The following is a 17,575-nucleotide window of genomic DNA, read 5'->3' on the forward strand; positions in this document are numbered from 1 at the left end:
TGGCTTGGCCAAGTGAATTGGATTAGATGAAGAGGAGAAAGAGGATGCGGGAGCTAGGCTGTCTGGACTAGAAGAAGAAGAGGCCGGACCGCTGCTCGCGTCGTGCTCAATGGTGTTCGACTTTTCCCTGCCTTCGGAGCCTGCGCTCTTGCTTTAATAAATCCCTCCCGGACGTAACAGTTTGGTGGACGGTGCGGGGTACGTAGCGACGACGGAACTCCCAGACTTACGCCCAAGCCGACGCGTTGCGGGCCTACCACCAGCGCCAGATACCATGCCACCAGCTGCGGACAGCCGTCTTCCCAACTCTCCGCCAATGGCCAGCTGGTATCCGCGACGAGAACCACGAAAATTCTGTGGGTACGCTGAGGAAGACGTTGAGGAATGGCTCACCCATTACAGGCGGGTGAGCCGATACAATCGCTGGGATACACTTGCTCAGCTCGCTAACATCGTGTTTTTCCTGGATGAAACAGCTCTCACTTGGTTCGAAAACAACAAAAGCAAGTTCTCAACTTGGGACCACTTCGTCGAAGAAATCACCGGATGCTTCGGTGACCCCGCCGCAAAAAAGAAAAGGGCCGAACAGACGCTGCTTCAGCGGGCACAAATTCCTGGAGAGACTTGTACCACCTACACCGAGGAAATATTGAAGCTCTGCCGAGTTGTCAACCCGCAAATGACGGAGGAAGACAAGGTAGGCCACCTGTTCAAAGGAATCGCAGAAGACGTCTATCATTTTCTGATCGGAAGAGATAAACTGGAGTCAGCAGCGGACGTCATTCAGCAATGCCGCACATTCGAGGCATTGAAGCTGCGTCGCATTGCGCCAAAATTTGGTCGCTTAGCTAACGTGACTACCGTCGCCAGTGTTGACGACTGCCCACCGTCTGACTTGGCCGACACCATTCGCCACATCGTGCGCGAAGAACTGTTGCGACATCAAGAATATCGGAAAACTTCCGACCGCGGCCGTAAGCGCGAAGACTCGTCGACAGAACAGGTGCAAAATAGCGCTCTTCAGCCCTACAGCGCTGTTCTCAACGACCAAAACTTTGCCTCCCAATTGATAGTCCTAGGCGGGGTGGTAGCCGCGAGTCCGCGGGATATAGGCCTCCGGAGAACTTCCTTCGCCGTTCACAACGCCACCATTATGCCCCACGTTTCTGCGGCGCAAATGATGTATACCTCACTGACCGCATCCGCGAAGGCCCCGTTTGCTACTTCTGTGGCATTACCGGCCACATCTCCCGCTACTGCCGCCGCCGACGCCAGGCGACAAGGTACGAACCACCACGCACGTTCTGCCGCTCGGAGGCTGACGATTCACACAACAATGGTCACTGGCCGAGAGGCTCTATTCCTAGAGGACAGCCGCCCGCACGTCATCATTCGCCCGCTTCGGACCGGAGTCTTACACCTCCCACATTCCGCCAGCGACGTTCGCCTTCGCCTCGGCGCAGGTCACCGCCGCTGGAAAACTAGATGGCGCGACCAATGGAGGTGAGGTCGCTAAGGAAACTGCGTCTAAAATTCCTCTCACCGGACTGCCTTTAACGGATTTACCTTCGCCTGTCCTCATGCTAAAAAACAAAGTTGAAATTGTGGTTGATAATGTTCGAACAATGGCCTTAGTAGATACGGGAGCAACAGTGTATGTGATGAGCGTTGATTTTAAAAACAGGCTTGGATGTAAGGGGATGTTTACGTGGGGCAAGGTGGTTACATTTTGTGGTGTGGGTGGTGAGTGGCTGCACCCTCTTGGAGTATGTTCAGTGAATATCTACTTCGGCGGCCACCTATTCAGAGCAGAGTTTACTGTCTCCCGCGGACTACACGTCACGTCAGCTGGGGGATCGACGTTTTGAAGCAGTGTGGTGCTACGGTTGACTGTAGAAGTGGAGAAATTTTTATAGACGGCACTGCCTTATCTGCGCTTGTTGAAAGCCCTGCTGGCCACCAGACCGCTGCATTGGACACATTTTGCGTGTGTGAGGACACCATCATGCCAGCACGATGTGCCCTATTTGTCCCAGTATGGTCCTCCGGGCGAGTAATTTGGGGCTCCGAGCTCCGGAGCCCCAAATCGTGAAATTGATGCTTTAGTGGAGCCCATTTCCGAGAATTGTGCCAAGAAAAACATCGTCGTCCCTCGCGCGGTTGTTACCGTTATCCATGGTCACTCTACGTTGTGGACTGTCAACTACTTCAGTGAGGCCGTCGTGTTGCCAAGAGGTCTCAAACTTGCCCACGAGATTCCGTATGCGCCCCCTTTAATAGCAGTTCTGAACGACGAGTTCAACGCATCCGCTGATACTTGCCCAGTGGACCCCTCCAAGTTCCTACACATGACTAGCGAGTCACTTCTTCAACCAGATGAACGCCGTTCCCTAGCTGATCTTCTGTCCAAGCATGCAAGTGTTTTCGACTTCTGTCACAACCAACGGCATTTTCCAATTCCTCCAAATCGCACTCAGCATTCAATCCATACTGGGGAGCAAGACCAATTCGTCAGAAGCCTTACCGTGTTTCCGTGCAAGAGCGACGCCTAATCAACGACCAATTCCAGGAAATGCTAAGGAATGGCGTAATTCGAGAATCATGCAGTCCTTCGGCAGCACCTGTCATACACGTCAAGAAGAAGGACGGCTCATGGAGATTTTGCGTCGACTGTCGACGCCTCAATGCTGTAACTAAGAAAGATGTCTACCCGTTACCCAGAATCGACGACGCCATTGATTGCCTTCATTCAGCTTCCTATTTTTCCTTCGTTGACTTGAGATCAGGATATTGGCAAATTCCCATGGACCCCAGTGATAAGGAAAAAACTGCTTTCGTAACGCCTGACGGATTCTTTGAATTCAATGTAATGCCCTTTGGACTTTGCAATGCTCCGGCCACCTTCGAGCGTTTTATGGACAGCGTTTTGCGCGGCCTCAAGTGGGAAATGTGCATGTGCTACCTCGACGATGTTGTAATTTTTGGCCGAACGCTCAGTGAGCACAACAGTCGCTTGGTTACTGTCTTGGACTGCTTGGCAAAGGCTGGTTTAGTCCTAAATTCGAAGAAGTGCCGATTTGGAGATCGCCAAACGCTTGTGCTGGGCCTCTTGGTCGATAAGAACGGCGTCAGACCAGACCCACGCAAAATCCAAGCAGTCAGTGATTTCAGAGAGCCGCATTCTGTCAAGGAGCTACGAAGTTTTCTTGGCCTGTGCTCCTATTTTCGCCGGTTCATACCTCGATTTGCAGACACAGCCTATCCCTTGACATCACTCCTGCAGAAAAATGTTCCATTCACGTGGGCTTCTGAATGTGACGCTGTGTTTCGCCAGCTCAAGCTCCTTTTGACGTGGGGGCCCATACTTCAACACTTTGACCCTTCGGCTCCTACAGAGGTTCATACCGACACCAGCGGTATAGGAATAGGGGCAGTGCTAATTCAACGCCATGGTCGTAATGAACATGTTATTGCCTACGCCAGTCGGGCACTGAGTAAGTCAGAAAGGAACTACACAGTTACAGAACAGGAGTGTCTCGCTGTCGTCTTCGCCACGCAGAGATTCCGCTCCTACCTCATGGACACCCGTTTATTGTCGTAACTGATCACCATTCGCTATGCTGGCTCGTCACCCTTAGGGATCCTTGCGGCCGCCTTGCACGCTGGGCCCTGCGTCTGCAAGAGTATACCTTCACCGTGTCGTACAAGAGCGGCCGCAAGCATGCGGACGTGGACGGCCTTTCTCGCCTGCCATTGGAAACCACGAGCTGTGATGGCGACGGTTTCGACGACTGTCTTGCTTCTTTGTCAACACCATTCCCCGATATCTCCACTTTCAATATAGAACAGCGCCGGGACAAGAGTCTACAGCCCTTCTTCAATTGCGCCCATGCCGACAAGCGTGATACCCGCTTCTGCGTTCGCGACGTCCTACTATACGAAAAGAACTCCTCTGCAATTGGTTGTAGCCTTTTGCTTGTGGTACCGCAAAGCCTGCGCAACAGCATTCTAAATTTCATGCACGTCAATCTTACGTCTGGACATATGGGATTCGCCCGTACACATCACCGTGTCAAACAACGTTTTTACTGGCCAAATAAGCGCAAAACCACAGATAAGTATGTTGCCACTTGTATACAATGCCAGCGGCACAAGCTACCCACTGCCGCTCCGGCAGGAAGGATTCAACCTCTGAATCCACCCACTGCCCCTTTCGAAAAGGTCGGCATCAATTTACTGGGCCCATTTCCGCGATCATCGAAGGGTAATCGTTGGATTATCGTGTGTGTGGACTACCTTTCGCGTTACTCTGAGACCGCCGCGCTACCATCTTCTACTGCTGCGGAAGTGTCTCTGTTCCTGCTCCGCAATATACTTCTTCGTCATGGACCTCACCGCGTCATCATAAGTGACCGTGGTCGTCAGTTTACAGCGGACGTCGTTGAAGAGCTCCTTCGCGTCTCTCAAGTTGATTTCCGGCACTCTACCCCATACCATCCTCAAACGAATGGTCTCACCGAGCGAACGAATCGAGCACTGTCCAATATGCTAGCAATGTACGTAGCCTCCGACCACAAAAACTGGGACGACATCTTGCCTTTTCTTACGTATGCCTACAACACCGCCAAGCATGACACCACCGGATACAGCTCTTTCTTTCTTATCTATGCACGCCAACCTCGCTGCTGCCTGGACACCATCTTCCCTTTTGCTGAACACGACGGGCCTTCAGTGGCTAAGACGCTTTCCCTTGCCGAAGAGGCCCGTAGGCTTGCGCGCCTACGCACGTTAGCCTCCCAATACCGCTATAAACAACGATATGACCGTCGTCACAGGGACCTCTCTTACGCCCCAGGAGATCTAGTCTGGCTCTGGACCCCACCGCGCCGACGCGGCCTCTGCGAAAAACGTCTCGCCCATTACACTGGTCCCTTTCTTGTTGTAAAACGTATTGGCGAAGTTAATTACGTGCTGTCACGCCTAACCACCACTGGTCGACCGTCGAAGAGGACCCAAGCTTTCCATGTGGCGCGTCTTAAACGCTACAACTCCTGTTCCACACTGTGACTCGCCCGGAGGGCTTCGTCTGCGAGGGGGGAAGTGTAACGGTAAACCAATTCTGCAACATTGGCTTGGCCAAGTGGATTGGATTAGCTGAACAGGAGAAAGAGGATGCGGGAGCTGGGCTTTCTGGGCTAGAGGAAGAAGAAGCCGGACCGCTGCTCGCGTCGTGCTCAACGGTGCTCGACTTTTCCCTGCCTTCGGAGCCTGCGCTCTTGCCTTAAGAAATCCCTCCCGGACGTAACAATTATATACAGATACAGATGTATATACAGATACATAAAATTATACAGATACAGAAAATTATATACAGATACAGATGTCTCCTCTTGAGTGGAAAAAAAATATTTTTTCATCAACCTGTTAATGTACGAGGTATACATATCCAGAAAACCTACCACGCGGCACAACGTATATGTATATATATATATATATATATATATATATACGTTGTGCCGCGTGGATGTCTCCTCTTGAGTGGAAAAAAAATATTTTTTCATCAACCTGTTAATGTACGAGGTATACATATCCAGAAAACCTACCACGCGGCACAACGTATATATATATATATATATATATATATATATATATATACGTTGTGCCGCGTGGTAGGTTTTCTGGATATGTATACCTCGTACATTAACAGGTTGATGAAAAAATATTTTTTTTCCACTCAAGAGGAGACATCTGTATCTGTATATAATTTTCTCAATCGACATTTCTGACCTTATATAAAGCAAAGGGATGGGCGTCGATAATACGCGACACAGACATTTGATTACAACTCAGTGAACTGGAAACTCAATGGCTGCATCCTTTTCTTAGCTTGCACGAATGCTATTTAGAACTTGTGACGATGCTTAGGACTTGTGATGAAGCTTCACATGACCCTGCGTCCCATTGTTGCCGGGATGAGAATGACAAATATATGGGAAAGACAAGTGTAAACCAGCTCTGCAGCCAATAAGTAGGTGCGGTTTTAAGCTCATACCAATGTCGAAGCATGCGGACTGTTCCGAACTGGAGACGCTCGAGCACCTACTCTGCTTCTGCCCCCACCACGCAGGCCCGAGAGCAGAGCTCCACCGAGCGCTCCAGCGTCGAGGCCTTCCTAGCGCCGACATGGAGGACCTTCTGTTCCCGAAGGGACCTGCGGCAACCCAACGGGAAGTGTTCACTCGTCTGCTTCACTTCCTGAAGACGACCGGCCTCACGCAGCGGCTGTAGCCCGGAGTGCAGTGATTGACTGGTGTGCCCGGACTGACAGCGTTCTAGGACTGACAGCTCTCTTTATACCTTTCTCTCTCTCTCTCTGTCTCTTTCTACCTTATCCTATCACTCCCCCTCTACTTCCCTTCCCCTGCACTGGGTTGTATGCAGGTGAGCTCCCTGCCGAGCTCAAAATATCCCCAGTGAATTTCCTTTCATTTTCCCGTCGCGAACCACAACCCCCCCCCCCCCACTGCGGTAAGCTCCTGAATAGTTACTATATTATATAAAATATCGCAGTATAACGATACCATTTGTTATTGGTGGAAGAGGATCTCAGTGGTTGAGGAAGTAATTAATCAACACCCAGTATAAGGCATTCGCATTACTGAACTGGGTATTCTCACTCGTTGTATTTTGTTTTCTTTAGAATATCAATGAAATAATTCACTGCGCGTCCCTAAATCTAGCCTGAAATTTGATTTTGTTTGCTCTTCAGTCAAGACACTTTTCACCAGCTAATATATAGGCCAGTGTTTAGCACAAATTTACGGGTGATCGGTATTTCACTTGGCCGTGAAACATGTTGCCGACATCATACAGTCGTTTTTTTTAGAAGAAAGTTCCCGCTATACCGAGTTGGAGTTCTTATAAGATTTGAGAGTTGAGGGAAGATCAGTTGGTAGGAGCAGTCAATTTGGGAGGAATCTCCGTCAAAGATACTTTTAAAGAACTCAGCTCTATATTGATGATAGTAATCAAGGCGAAAGTAGTTTGCACTGTTGTCTTGACGGTCTTAATTCAGCTGTGCAGGTGAGGGATATACAGAAAACGATTGCTTAACTATTGTGATCAAATCATTTTAATTCAGCAGGTAAAATACCTGGAACCTTATCTCTCTGTGAAGATGTAAGCCAGTGAAATTTTATCTGTAGTCGGTTTTGGCGTAGTGAATTCATGCATTGTCTTTTCTCGCTGGCGTCGCCATTTTTAGCGGGTATGTTACTCCTTTTTGGGAGAGATAAGACCATCTAGTTGAGGTGGAACTTTAAGTTACCACATGAATGGCTGCACATTCTTGGGCAACTGCATTCCGCTGTTTACGCGTGGTTGGCGCTTATGTGCGTCGAGACGCTCCTTGCCGCGAGTGAACGGCATGCGGCCTTACTACGGTGGGAAAACGTCCAGCTGCTGATAACAACGCTAGCACCGTAACCCGTCTATCATAGAACATGTGAAACCGGCATCGCTGATCGCAAAGGGTATACAACTTTTGAAGAAGACGTCGGCGATGACGTGAAAAAGCAGACACGCGGATCCTCGGCAATCCTGGTACTTGTAACATAAACTAATGATGCTATGGGTGTACCGATTCGCTGTAAAAAAGAATAGTCCACTTAAACCGAAAACTCGACAGGCCTAATTAGCAAGCAATGATGGGTCTATTTCTACGTATAAATCGCCCTTAATATTACACCTAATTTATTTTGAAAGCGATTCAAGTACTTTTGAATTTAGCTATTTTGGAAGCTATACAAGTCTTCAAAATCTTTTCCGTACCCGTAGTTGAAGCAACGCAAAAATTTAGAAGCATAGTTGAAGCCTATTTCTTCTCCTCTTATTCTTCTGTTGTTACCACTGTGTAAAGTAGTAGCGCTGTTACCACTGCTGCATGGTCAGAATCGGTTCGCTTTATATTGTTATTTTTCGGAGGGTGTACGGACCCAGGCAAGTGTACCTTGGGCAGGATTTTTGTCTGTGCTCCCAACACCGCGGAGAACGATGTTGAATAGCAATGATTTAATTTTATTTGATTTGAATACAGGCACTCTTCTGCAAGAAATTAGAATATGCGGGTTTTAAAATAAACTGGCAGCACTGCATCCTTTTAATTTTTACAGAGAAAAACAAGAACGGAACCTAACAAAAAATATTGAAATAAATACTCCACAATGCCGCCATCAACAAAAAAATGCGCTGCAAAAAATAATAAACCCACCTATAAGGAATTATGAAATAATGATATTTATACAAACCACAATGATAAGAGGAAAGAACCAGTTCGAGTAAGTCAGGACACGGCTAGTCACCAGGTTATTCAACCTTCTCTTCCCCAAGATTGACCAAGCTGTTCGACTGTCCCACCAGCGCAACATTGGCCAGTCGAACTTACTGCTCACCTTGACAACCGGTACCACGGCAGACAAAGCTCCTCGAGCGAGCCAAGCACTAGGAGTATAGTAAAGCTTGAAGGTAGCAACATGAACCTATTGCGTTTTCGGGAGGGTCAATCAACGCTTGTTGCTTTTTAGTGGCGTAATTCAAGTCGCCTATTTGACTGACTACGACGGATCGGTCAGCGTATTCTCCCCAGAACGTCTGGCAGAGGTTACGCTTGTGCGCTGGTGTCCAGAGACAAATTCACCGGGAGTGTATACAACTTGCTTCGGCGTTTGTCGTAAAGTTCCTTGGCACGAGTTTGTGAGGCGAAGGAACCCAGGCGGACGCGTCGACGACCCCCGTTGGCGCGAGAGAGTTTCAGAAACAGACGTGTTCTCATGATCGGAAAAAAAGCGGCATGTTCTTCGGAAATCAGCGGGGGAACGTACATACAGTAGAAAGGATGGCGAATACCCCGTATTTTGTGCTTGACCATGTTGTTGTACGCGATATATGGTAGCAGCATATCCCAGTTTTTCTGATAGCAAGCAGGATACATGATAAGGATAATCATCAAAGCACCGTTCGTGAGTTTCAGTGAGACTGTTAGTTTGAGTGTTGTAGGGTGTACTGTGGCAATACTAAGATTTGCAAATCCGCAGCAGTTCTTCAACAATGTCCGCAGTGAATTGCCTTCCTCGGTCCGTAATAATCAGGCGAGGAGTACCGTGACTCGTTATGCTAGCGTGCAGTAAGAAGACCGCAACATTCTTAGCTGCAGCTGAAAAAGAGCAGCCGTTGAAGCATATCTGGTAAAGTAGTCGACACCGACTATATTCCACCTGAAGGCTAGACCTGTCTCGCTAGGAACTTCACCGATTAGAACCTAGAGGTTCCCTTTACAGAGGGGACCTATACCTGCAAGAGATATATAGAATAAATCATTCATTTATTTATCCGTTGTAGAGGTCCATGCGAAGAAAGTGTCTGATATTGACGACGTTAGCAGTGTTGGCCGCTAAAAGGGTACTTCTGGGTCGCTTTCCTTTCTTCAGAAAAATAGAAATGTTGGCGTTATCTGTAGAGAGGGCGGGTTAGTCTTAGGTGGCCTCACGTGACGACGTCATGAATGGCGCTGCAAGATGTTGGGATTGAGGCTCTTTGGGACCAGAAGGCGAAAGGGGGCACTGTCCCTGCAGTATTTGTTCTTGTAAAGCATACCTGCCATTATGAATTATGAAGAGAGAAATCGATGGCGAGGAAGACTGAGAAGCACTTAAAAACTGGGGCCATAGCGACACATCTTTTTGCTGCTCTTGCTAAAATAACGTTGTAAGGATCTGAAATATTCTGGTGCAGGGAAAATGTCAAGCTTAGGTCAATGTAATTTTCAACGTCTTCATACTAAAATATTTTAATTGGTTGCTAGAAACGATACAAACAATTTGCACAGTTTTGGTGGCGACCGCTTTTGTAAGACTCTTTGAAGTCGTATTCTTCGAGGCGCAACGACCAACACGCAACCCGATCAGATGAATCCCTTAGTCCGATCAACAAGCAAAGCGACTGATGGTCGGTTAAGATAATGAACGAAGCAGGCATACAAGTACAGACAGAATTTTGTGGCCGAAAACATGACCGCAAGGCATTCCCGTTTCGTGTGTTTTATTACCCTCGGCTTTCGTGACGGTACGACTTGCGTAGGCAACCACGTGGTGGACTTCGTTGTGAAGTTCACCAACCAAAGTACCAAATTCTATGCCTTTACTGTGATAGTGAACTTCAGTGCACCTGTTAAAAATGACACAGAACTTCGACCAGAACCAATAGCAATTTCAGCAGCCCAAATGCAGACTCACTTTCGGGAGTTCACTTAAATCGTCTGTTTTTATCGAGTAAGGGATTGAGATGGTATGCGAGCTGTGCAAAGTCGGGCATAAAGCATCAAAAGTCGGAGCAGAGGCACAGAAAGCTGCGAAGCTCTCAAAGTCTGTGATTTCCTGAAGGCGCAGACAGTGGAAATGTCCTGCGGCTCCGGTCGTACTATATATTTTTTCACAAGAAAGCCGAACACAAGATTTTTCCGTTCCACGAAGTGACACTACTTTAAATTTGAGATAAGGCAGCTTCTTTGATGCGGTTAAGCGATATATCGAGGCGCTCGTTGTTTTCTTCAAATGTGCTGCCCTTGATAATCACGTCATCTAAGGAACACATACAAATGTCCCATTTCAAGCCACTCTTGACAATGTCCTTGAAGTTATGAAACCGTGCTGGAGCGTTACATAAACCGAACGGCAAGAAATTGAATTCAAACAGGCCATCTGAGATTACGAAAGCTGCCTTCTCTCTGCTTGGGATGATTTCGTATCTGCACTATCCATAGCTGCATGTGGATTCCGAATAATGACGCATAGTGTAGGCGATTGATGCCATCATCAACGCGCTGCAAGAGGTAGATGTTCATCTTTATGACGGCCTGAAATGTAAGGTAATCAACGCACAATCTCCAGCAATCGCCTTTTTTCTCAATCGAAAACAAGGTGCGACCAAGGTGCTGGTGAACTCTCGAATTAAAACTTTACGAAAAATATTTGGGTGTGTTGGTCGATTACTGCTCATTCAATGGGAGACACCCTGCAACGTTTTTGCTCGATGGGCGTTGCGTCAGCTCTGTTCATTGTGGGTGACGACAGCACTGCGTGCGCAAATAACAACACAGCTGTATGCCGAGCTAGAACTTCGGGGAAGAGGTGCCACTCTGATAAAAGAGGGACTTTTATTCACGCCTAAAAGCTGGGAAAAATAGTCCTGCTCGACGTTTCTTGTACTCAACGACGTAGAAATGACTCCAACTGGTATGGTAAAACGCCCAGCATGTCGAGCAAGTTCCACATCGCCGGAAATAATCGCTGGTTTTGCCTATGCATTGACAGTCCAGACGTGGGCGTGAACGAAAGGATGAGGCACCAAAACATGCTTTTTGCGCGCAGTATGAAGCTCAGAATAAATGAAAACATCGGTTGCACTCGTAGTTTGTCCAGAAGACTTAACTGAAACGAATGTGTTTGGCATAACGGTTAAGAGTGTATAAGTAGAAAATCCACACACACAGCTCCACAGTTCCAGAGTTCCCAATTGCTCCACGCTCCAGGAGAAAATCTATGCCTAAGATTACATGGTTCGCTGATTACTGTAGCACGGGTAATTCCGTCCTGAACATTCTTCTTCCAATCGAAATGGTCACTGCACAAATTCCAAGTAGTCTTATTGCTTCCCCTCCAATGACACAGAGTTGAGCATTGCGATCAAAAGAAAAATTATTTTTATGTCCCAGACGACGTTTTAACGAAAGGCTCTTGACAGAAATAGCAAACCCTGTGTGCACCAAAGCAATTGTTGACACACTGCCCACACAAACAGCCAATTGATTTTTCTTCGTTAGAAACTACAGGTGATTAGGCAATAGTTGCTGTCTTCCTACCTCACCACCACTGGCAGCACTATCTAGTCCACCAGCATCGGTGAATGGAAGCGGCGAAGAGTGTGACGCGGAGCATCCTTGCAGCTTTGGATGGGGCTTGAGGCTGTTGTCAGACACTGTAGTGTTGCGGTCAATGCCTGCATGTAGTCCATGGTGAGAAGGAAAGCAGCTTTGGTTTTTCATATTGTCAGGGGGCCCCATGGAAGCGCGATAAGCAAATTGAGGAGGTTGCTGCTGTCACCATCTGAAAAACCAACCGATGTGTCATGGGGCACTACAGCTGCAGCAGAGCGGTGGTTCCCTCTACACGTCTAAGTGAGCGTAATATTGCTGTGTCGGGGTGGAATGTGGAGCATTGCGACGGGGTGGGGTTGTAACTAAGAGAAGGGGGCCCAGTTGTGAAAGCGTTAGCTTTTTTTGTCTTCTACGCCGAAAGTTTTGCAATGGTTCGTGGATTCGTGTGGTGCTCTTGCATTAGGTTGACGGAATAAACTGTGGTCTTGCACAGAGCACTGGTGGTAGGCGGTAGTTGTGGTAAGGGTAGAGCGGTATCCCGTCTCCTTAGAAAATTCTTGAATGTGCTCAAGCTATTCCCTGATTATCCACCGTACCACTGAATCAGTATCTTCCGAGTAGCTGGTGTCCGCGCTAGCAATGGCAGCCACTTTTGGAAGATGGCCAAAGTTTGGAGAAATCCGCCAGATCTTCAAAGCTTCCTATGCGCAGCATAATAGTATCACGTAGGTTGGGGAAGTGAAGCTTTGTTTTGTTATTAGAATGGTGTAGTAATCTTCGTTTATTTCCTTTACAAGGTGGATTACCTTGTGTTCATCTGGCAGTGTGGGATATAGGCTGCACAACTTCACCGCCTCCTCTAAATGAGTACACATGCCTTTTCAGAAACCTGTGCTCACTGAGCGAGTGTTTTATGGGCGACTTTGTTTCCTGTGGCGGTGTCAGTAAAGCAGCTTTTTTAATTCATCAACAAACCTTTCTCGTGTCGTGAGGCCAGCTTCATTGTTTTAGAACCACACGAGAACAGTTCCAATGGAGTGAAATAAAATGTTGGTGAGGTGAATGCCCTCATCCAATTGGTCATATTTGCGGAATCGCTCATAGTGCTTCAGCCTGCCCTCCGCGTCCGCATTCAGTCATTCGGAAAACATACCTACCGGTCTGTGATGCAAGGAGGGCATGGTTGTTGTGACATTAATTTCGCCGTCGTGGGAGGCTATGCTAGGGAAGTCGGGGTAGGCTCGCTATGCGTCTGTTCCGTCAGAGACTTTGAGATGGGGTTACGTACAGGGGGTCGTTAGCCCAGCTTTTCCATCAACTACTACGAGTGATAGGGAGTTATGAAGGTATGGTATTTGAACAATGATGGTGATAAGCGAAATGAGCTAGTCGGAGTCAGCGAGGAGGCACCAATCCATTAGGTCATTGTAAGTTATCCATTTCCCCAAATGTGCCACAGCCTCGCAGTTGTCCGCACAGTTGAAAATTGGCCAGCCGAACTTGCCGCTCACCGACACAATGATTTATATCAAGCCAGACTCCTGGCTCTTGTTTTGTTGTCGAACAAATCAATTTGAAAACGAGTTTAACATTTTGGCTTGCCTGCGCATCAAAGACGCGGCGAGTTGTGTACAGACATGGCCTAAATATGAAAATATGGGAAGAAACAGAGCAAAATACGGGAAGAAACAGAGCAAAAAGTACTGATCTCTTTATCATGGTGCTGCGATGAAAGGTTTTCTGCTGACAGCATAGACCCTGCGCATAGGATCGGCTGGTTTGCAGAAGGGCGTTACCGTCCGGTTATCGTGAAATTTCTCTGCTTTGAAATTAAAGAAAAGGTGCCGGCGGCCCGTTTGTGTTTCAATGAAAACAACGTAACCATATCGGATGATTTTTCAGTCGGCACAGGTTTGGCCAGAAGGAAACTTTTGGAATTGGCTATGTCGCTGCCAGACTCCCCTTCTTTTAAACTGAAACATAACAAATTGTTTAATATTAGAGCATGTTACGTTTACGACCCCATAAATGCCAGTATTGTAAACGTACATAACCAGACTCATCCCACCGTGCCTTGTGATCTTGTCAGACCATCTACCTCAAACGAAAGGCCTCCTTCGTCATAGCAGGTAGCAATTATTCGGCCAGAATGCATGCCCAAATTATCTGTTATAAATAAGCGAGTTGCAGTTCACTCCATTATTGATACATGCCAAGCTGCCGTCGTTGTTTTCACCGAGACATGGCTACATTGTAACAAACTGCCTACGTTGTAATGGCTACATTGTAACAAACATAGAGCCTAAGTTTTTGCTTGATACATCTTCTTGCCCCGCCCCCAACTGAAATGTATTTAAACCCAACAGAACTGCACTAGTTGTATCTTTGAAAAAGACCGGCCCCCGGTGGAAACGTTAGAATAAATCTTCTGATGCTTTTCAGTTTGACTTTTCAATCGTACAGCTAACCTCATAGACAGGAACCTTTTCTCTTACCTTTATATATATATATATAAATATATATATATATATATATATATATATATATATATATATATATATATATATATATATATATATATATATATATATATAGACGTTGCCTTCATGTTGTGGCCATTTATACTTCAAATACATGTATTACTAGCAATTCAGCATGGTTTGATGTTAGTGGTCACTTGATTTCTAGATAATTCTGTTTCCACTTTCAAAGTGCTGCATACTGCATGAAGTCTCATATGCGAAGTGCCGACCTGACCACGCACTCTCGCAGAAACACACAAAGCACAGCTCTAAACAAGAAAAGTCGCGTCGAAAACAAGAGGCTGTAAGTAACAGCAAACCAGTCCTGATTAGCAAAGCGCCTTGGACACTAAGGCAACCAAAGTAGCACCATCTAATTGTACCATACAGCAAGGCTTTACAGGCTACCTGCAAATAAACTATCACACCAACAATAAAAATGAAACAAATTAAAATTACAGTCTCCAATCCTATCTGTAAGTACCTGCAGCTATGGACGTTTTAAAGTACACATAAAACGCAAAAGAGTTCCGGTAAAACAGTTTATTTTGTCTTAAAAATTATGTAATATGCTTTCGTAACACAAGCACTTTTTTTCATTTCTATCTGTCCTGGCCCACAGGGTACACATTGTACAATTACAAGAATAGTACAAATATTCATGACTACAAATAAGTCACACACACACAAAAGTTTGACAAAGAATAGAAAGAAAAGCAAATACGTAAATCCAGGGTACAAGCACCAGATAGTTATGCAACGTGAAATATCGCACATTAAAATATTTGGTAAAAAACAACACACGAAAAGTGTGAAAACAAAGAAATGATTGAATGGTGGGTATAAAAACAGAGCAAATTTACGAAACTAACTAGTTCACATGTAGTGAAAAGTTTGTGGAACAATAAAAGAAAAGCACCTAGCAAATACAGAAGTGGTGTTGAGTGGTTGTTGTGAGTGCCATACAAATTTAAGCTACTTTAAAGAAACCAACATGTAGGGAAATGGCTATGATCTATAGAAAAGGTGTGTATAAAGAAATGACTGTACGGCGGTTACAAGAGCAGTAAAAATTTACCTGTTGAAATGATTCACACTAAGTGAAATGCAGGACAACAATAAAACAATAAAAAACTTTAGGAACAACTTATTGAATTCTGGTTAGGAAAACAAAAAGTTACACTATTTCAATATTTCAAACAAAGTGATATGATTTGAGAACAAACAAAAAAACGGGGAACACGGAAATGATTGAATATTAGTTACAAAAAGACAGGTTCACATGACTACATGATTCACACCAAGTGATACACTCAAAGAACAATAACACAAAACAAAAACGCATGGAAGCACGAAAATGATTCAATGCTTGTTCAATTGCGCATGCTTCCATCATCAGTTATGGTAGCGATTCTTCAACAGTTTGCGTTCTTCGTTGTTGTGCTAGAAACTGCAAAAATAGTTGCAGACCGGAGTGGTTGGAAAGTGAGTAAAAATGTCATGTTCTAAAGGCTGAAAGAAAGTAATGCCGCTTCTAGCAAAAAAACTAAGATGCCACCGGTTGTTTTCAAAGCTGACATTTGCGCCGGATTTGACTGTCAATAAAAATGTGGGCCCTATAAATTGTCTGGTGAAACCATTTTATGTGTACTACACGCTATATCCAGTTACAAACAATGCAGGATGCCAATCGCAGGTGGAAAAAGCGTGTTCTCTGTTTCCCAAACCAGGAGAGGTCCTGCGCCAAGTTGACCGCCAACAGCAGCTTGAGCAGGTGCCGTGTGCAGATTTTTGCAGTAGCACCTTCCTTGCAAGCCATTTCATCACTCTAGGCATGTGTACAGGAAAATCTGTGTTGTTAATGCAGCTTTTTAAGAATCGTATAATACAGAATGGCCGCCTTCCATTCTTCTTGAAAAAGACAGTGTGTGACAGCTGCATCCTACCGCTACTCGCCTTCGGGGCAGAAACTTCCAGGGTAACTAAAAGGGTTTAACATAAATTAGGCAGGACTTAGCAGGCAATAGAACGCTAGAAGATGGGTGTAACATTAAGGGGCAGGAAGAGAGCGGAGCGGACTCATTTTAGGGTCAGAATTGGCACAACAAAGACAACCTTAACACTAAATATGACAGGTAATGTCAGGTACCACTACATATAAGAACTATATTTCTTGAATGGGGACTTTGAGGACATTTTAGCTACAGGTCCCATCTGAACTTGCAAAATATTTTATGTGTCTATCCTAACCACTTGGTGGATTGAAGTGACAATATATACACGGATGAAGCAATGTCCACAAATTGTGGCAAAAGGAAACGCACAAACCCGGACAGAGTCACTGCCATGGACGTATACTTCGTGCAGCAGAATGGCGAGGTGGGCTAGTTGGTATATAAGCATAAATAAACCTTCAAAAATCACATCACTGAAAAACTCGTCATGTTGCCCTGTTTGCTTGTCCTGCTAGGCCTACATTTTTATTTGAAGTATACGGTGTACAGCAGGAAGCATCAAAGTAGTGAAGCAATTGTTACAGCACAATCACAATCACACATAGTCTAAGTTGCAACAGCCATAAGCCTGCAACAACTAAGTTATTAGCAAACCACAGGCCAGACACCAGAATCATACTCTGCCTTAAACCGGCGAAATCTCAAATGCTAGGTTACTCTGATCACCAAGGTATGTTACACATTAAATTCATCAAGCTGAAAATTCCATAAGTGACAGAAATTTAACAGCATTTTTGAATATTTTTCCTAGGTTCTGAAAGGTTAATTTACGTTTGCGATGCTGCAGTAAGAGTACGAAGCACAACCATCGCTGCTCATACTACTGCAGCAGTTACGAAATGCGTCTAGTTCTGACGTTACAAATAAATTGGGGTTGCATACACGTTGTTCATTCCAACATTTCACGACCAAACGGAGCGTTCGCCAAGATGGAACACTAAATCGAAACGCGAAAAAAGCATCCATATGGCATTTTAATGGAATGTTGTACTGTCAGAATTCACTTTATTTATTATTTTATTTTAATGCTACACGCACGGCAATCATTCAATTTCTTGTGCAAGCTTTTTAACCGGAAACTATTATGACGAAAAGAAACAGAATCTGCA

At 45.7% G+C, this 17,575-nt stretch overlaps 1 protein-coding gene across 1 annotated transcript in view; it reads left to right on the forward strand.

The window, feature by feature from the left end:
• Window positions 1–274: 274 nt before the first annotated feature.
• Window positions 275–17,575, forward strand: part of LOC144139913 (uncharacterized) — a 38,410-nt gene continuing 21,109 nt past the window's right edge. The window contains exon 1 of the mRNA XM_077672139.1: window positions 275–1,003. Within this exon, the coding sequence (XP_077528265.1) occupies window positions 275–1,003 (729 nt within the window). The remainder of the gene's footprint in view (window positions 1,004–17,575) is intronic.

The sequence above is a fragment of the Haemaphysalis longicornis genome, unplaced genomic scaffold, assembly GCF_048455015.1.
Source record: "Haemaphysalis longicornis isolate Haplotype H1 unplaced genomic scaffold, Haemaphysalis longicornis Haplotype H1 scaffold_5, whole genome shotgun sequence".
In the NCBI taxonomy this organism is placed as follows: Eukaryota; Metazoa; Arthropoda; class Arachnida; order Ixodida; family Ixodidae; genus Haemaphysalis; species Haemaphysalis longicornis.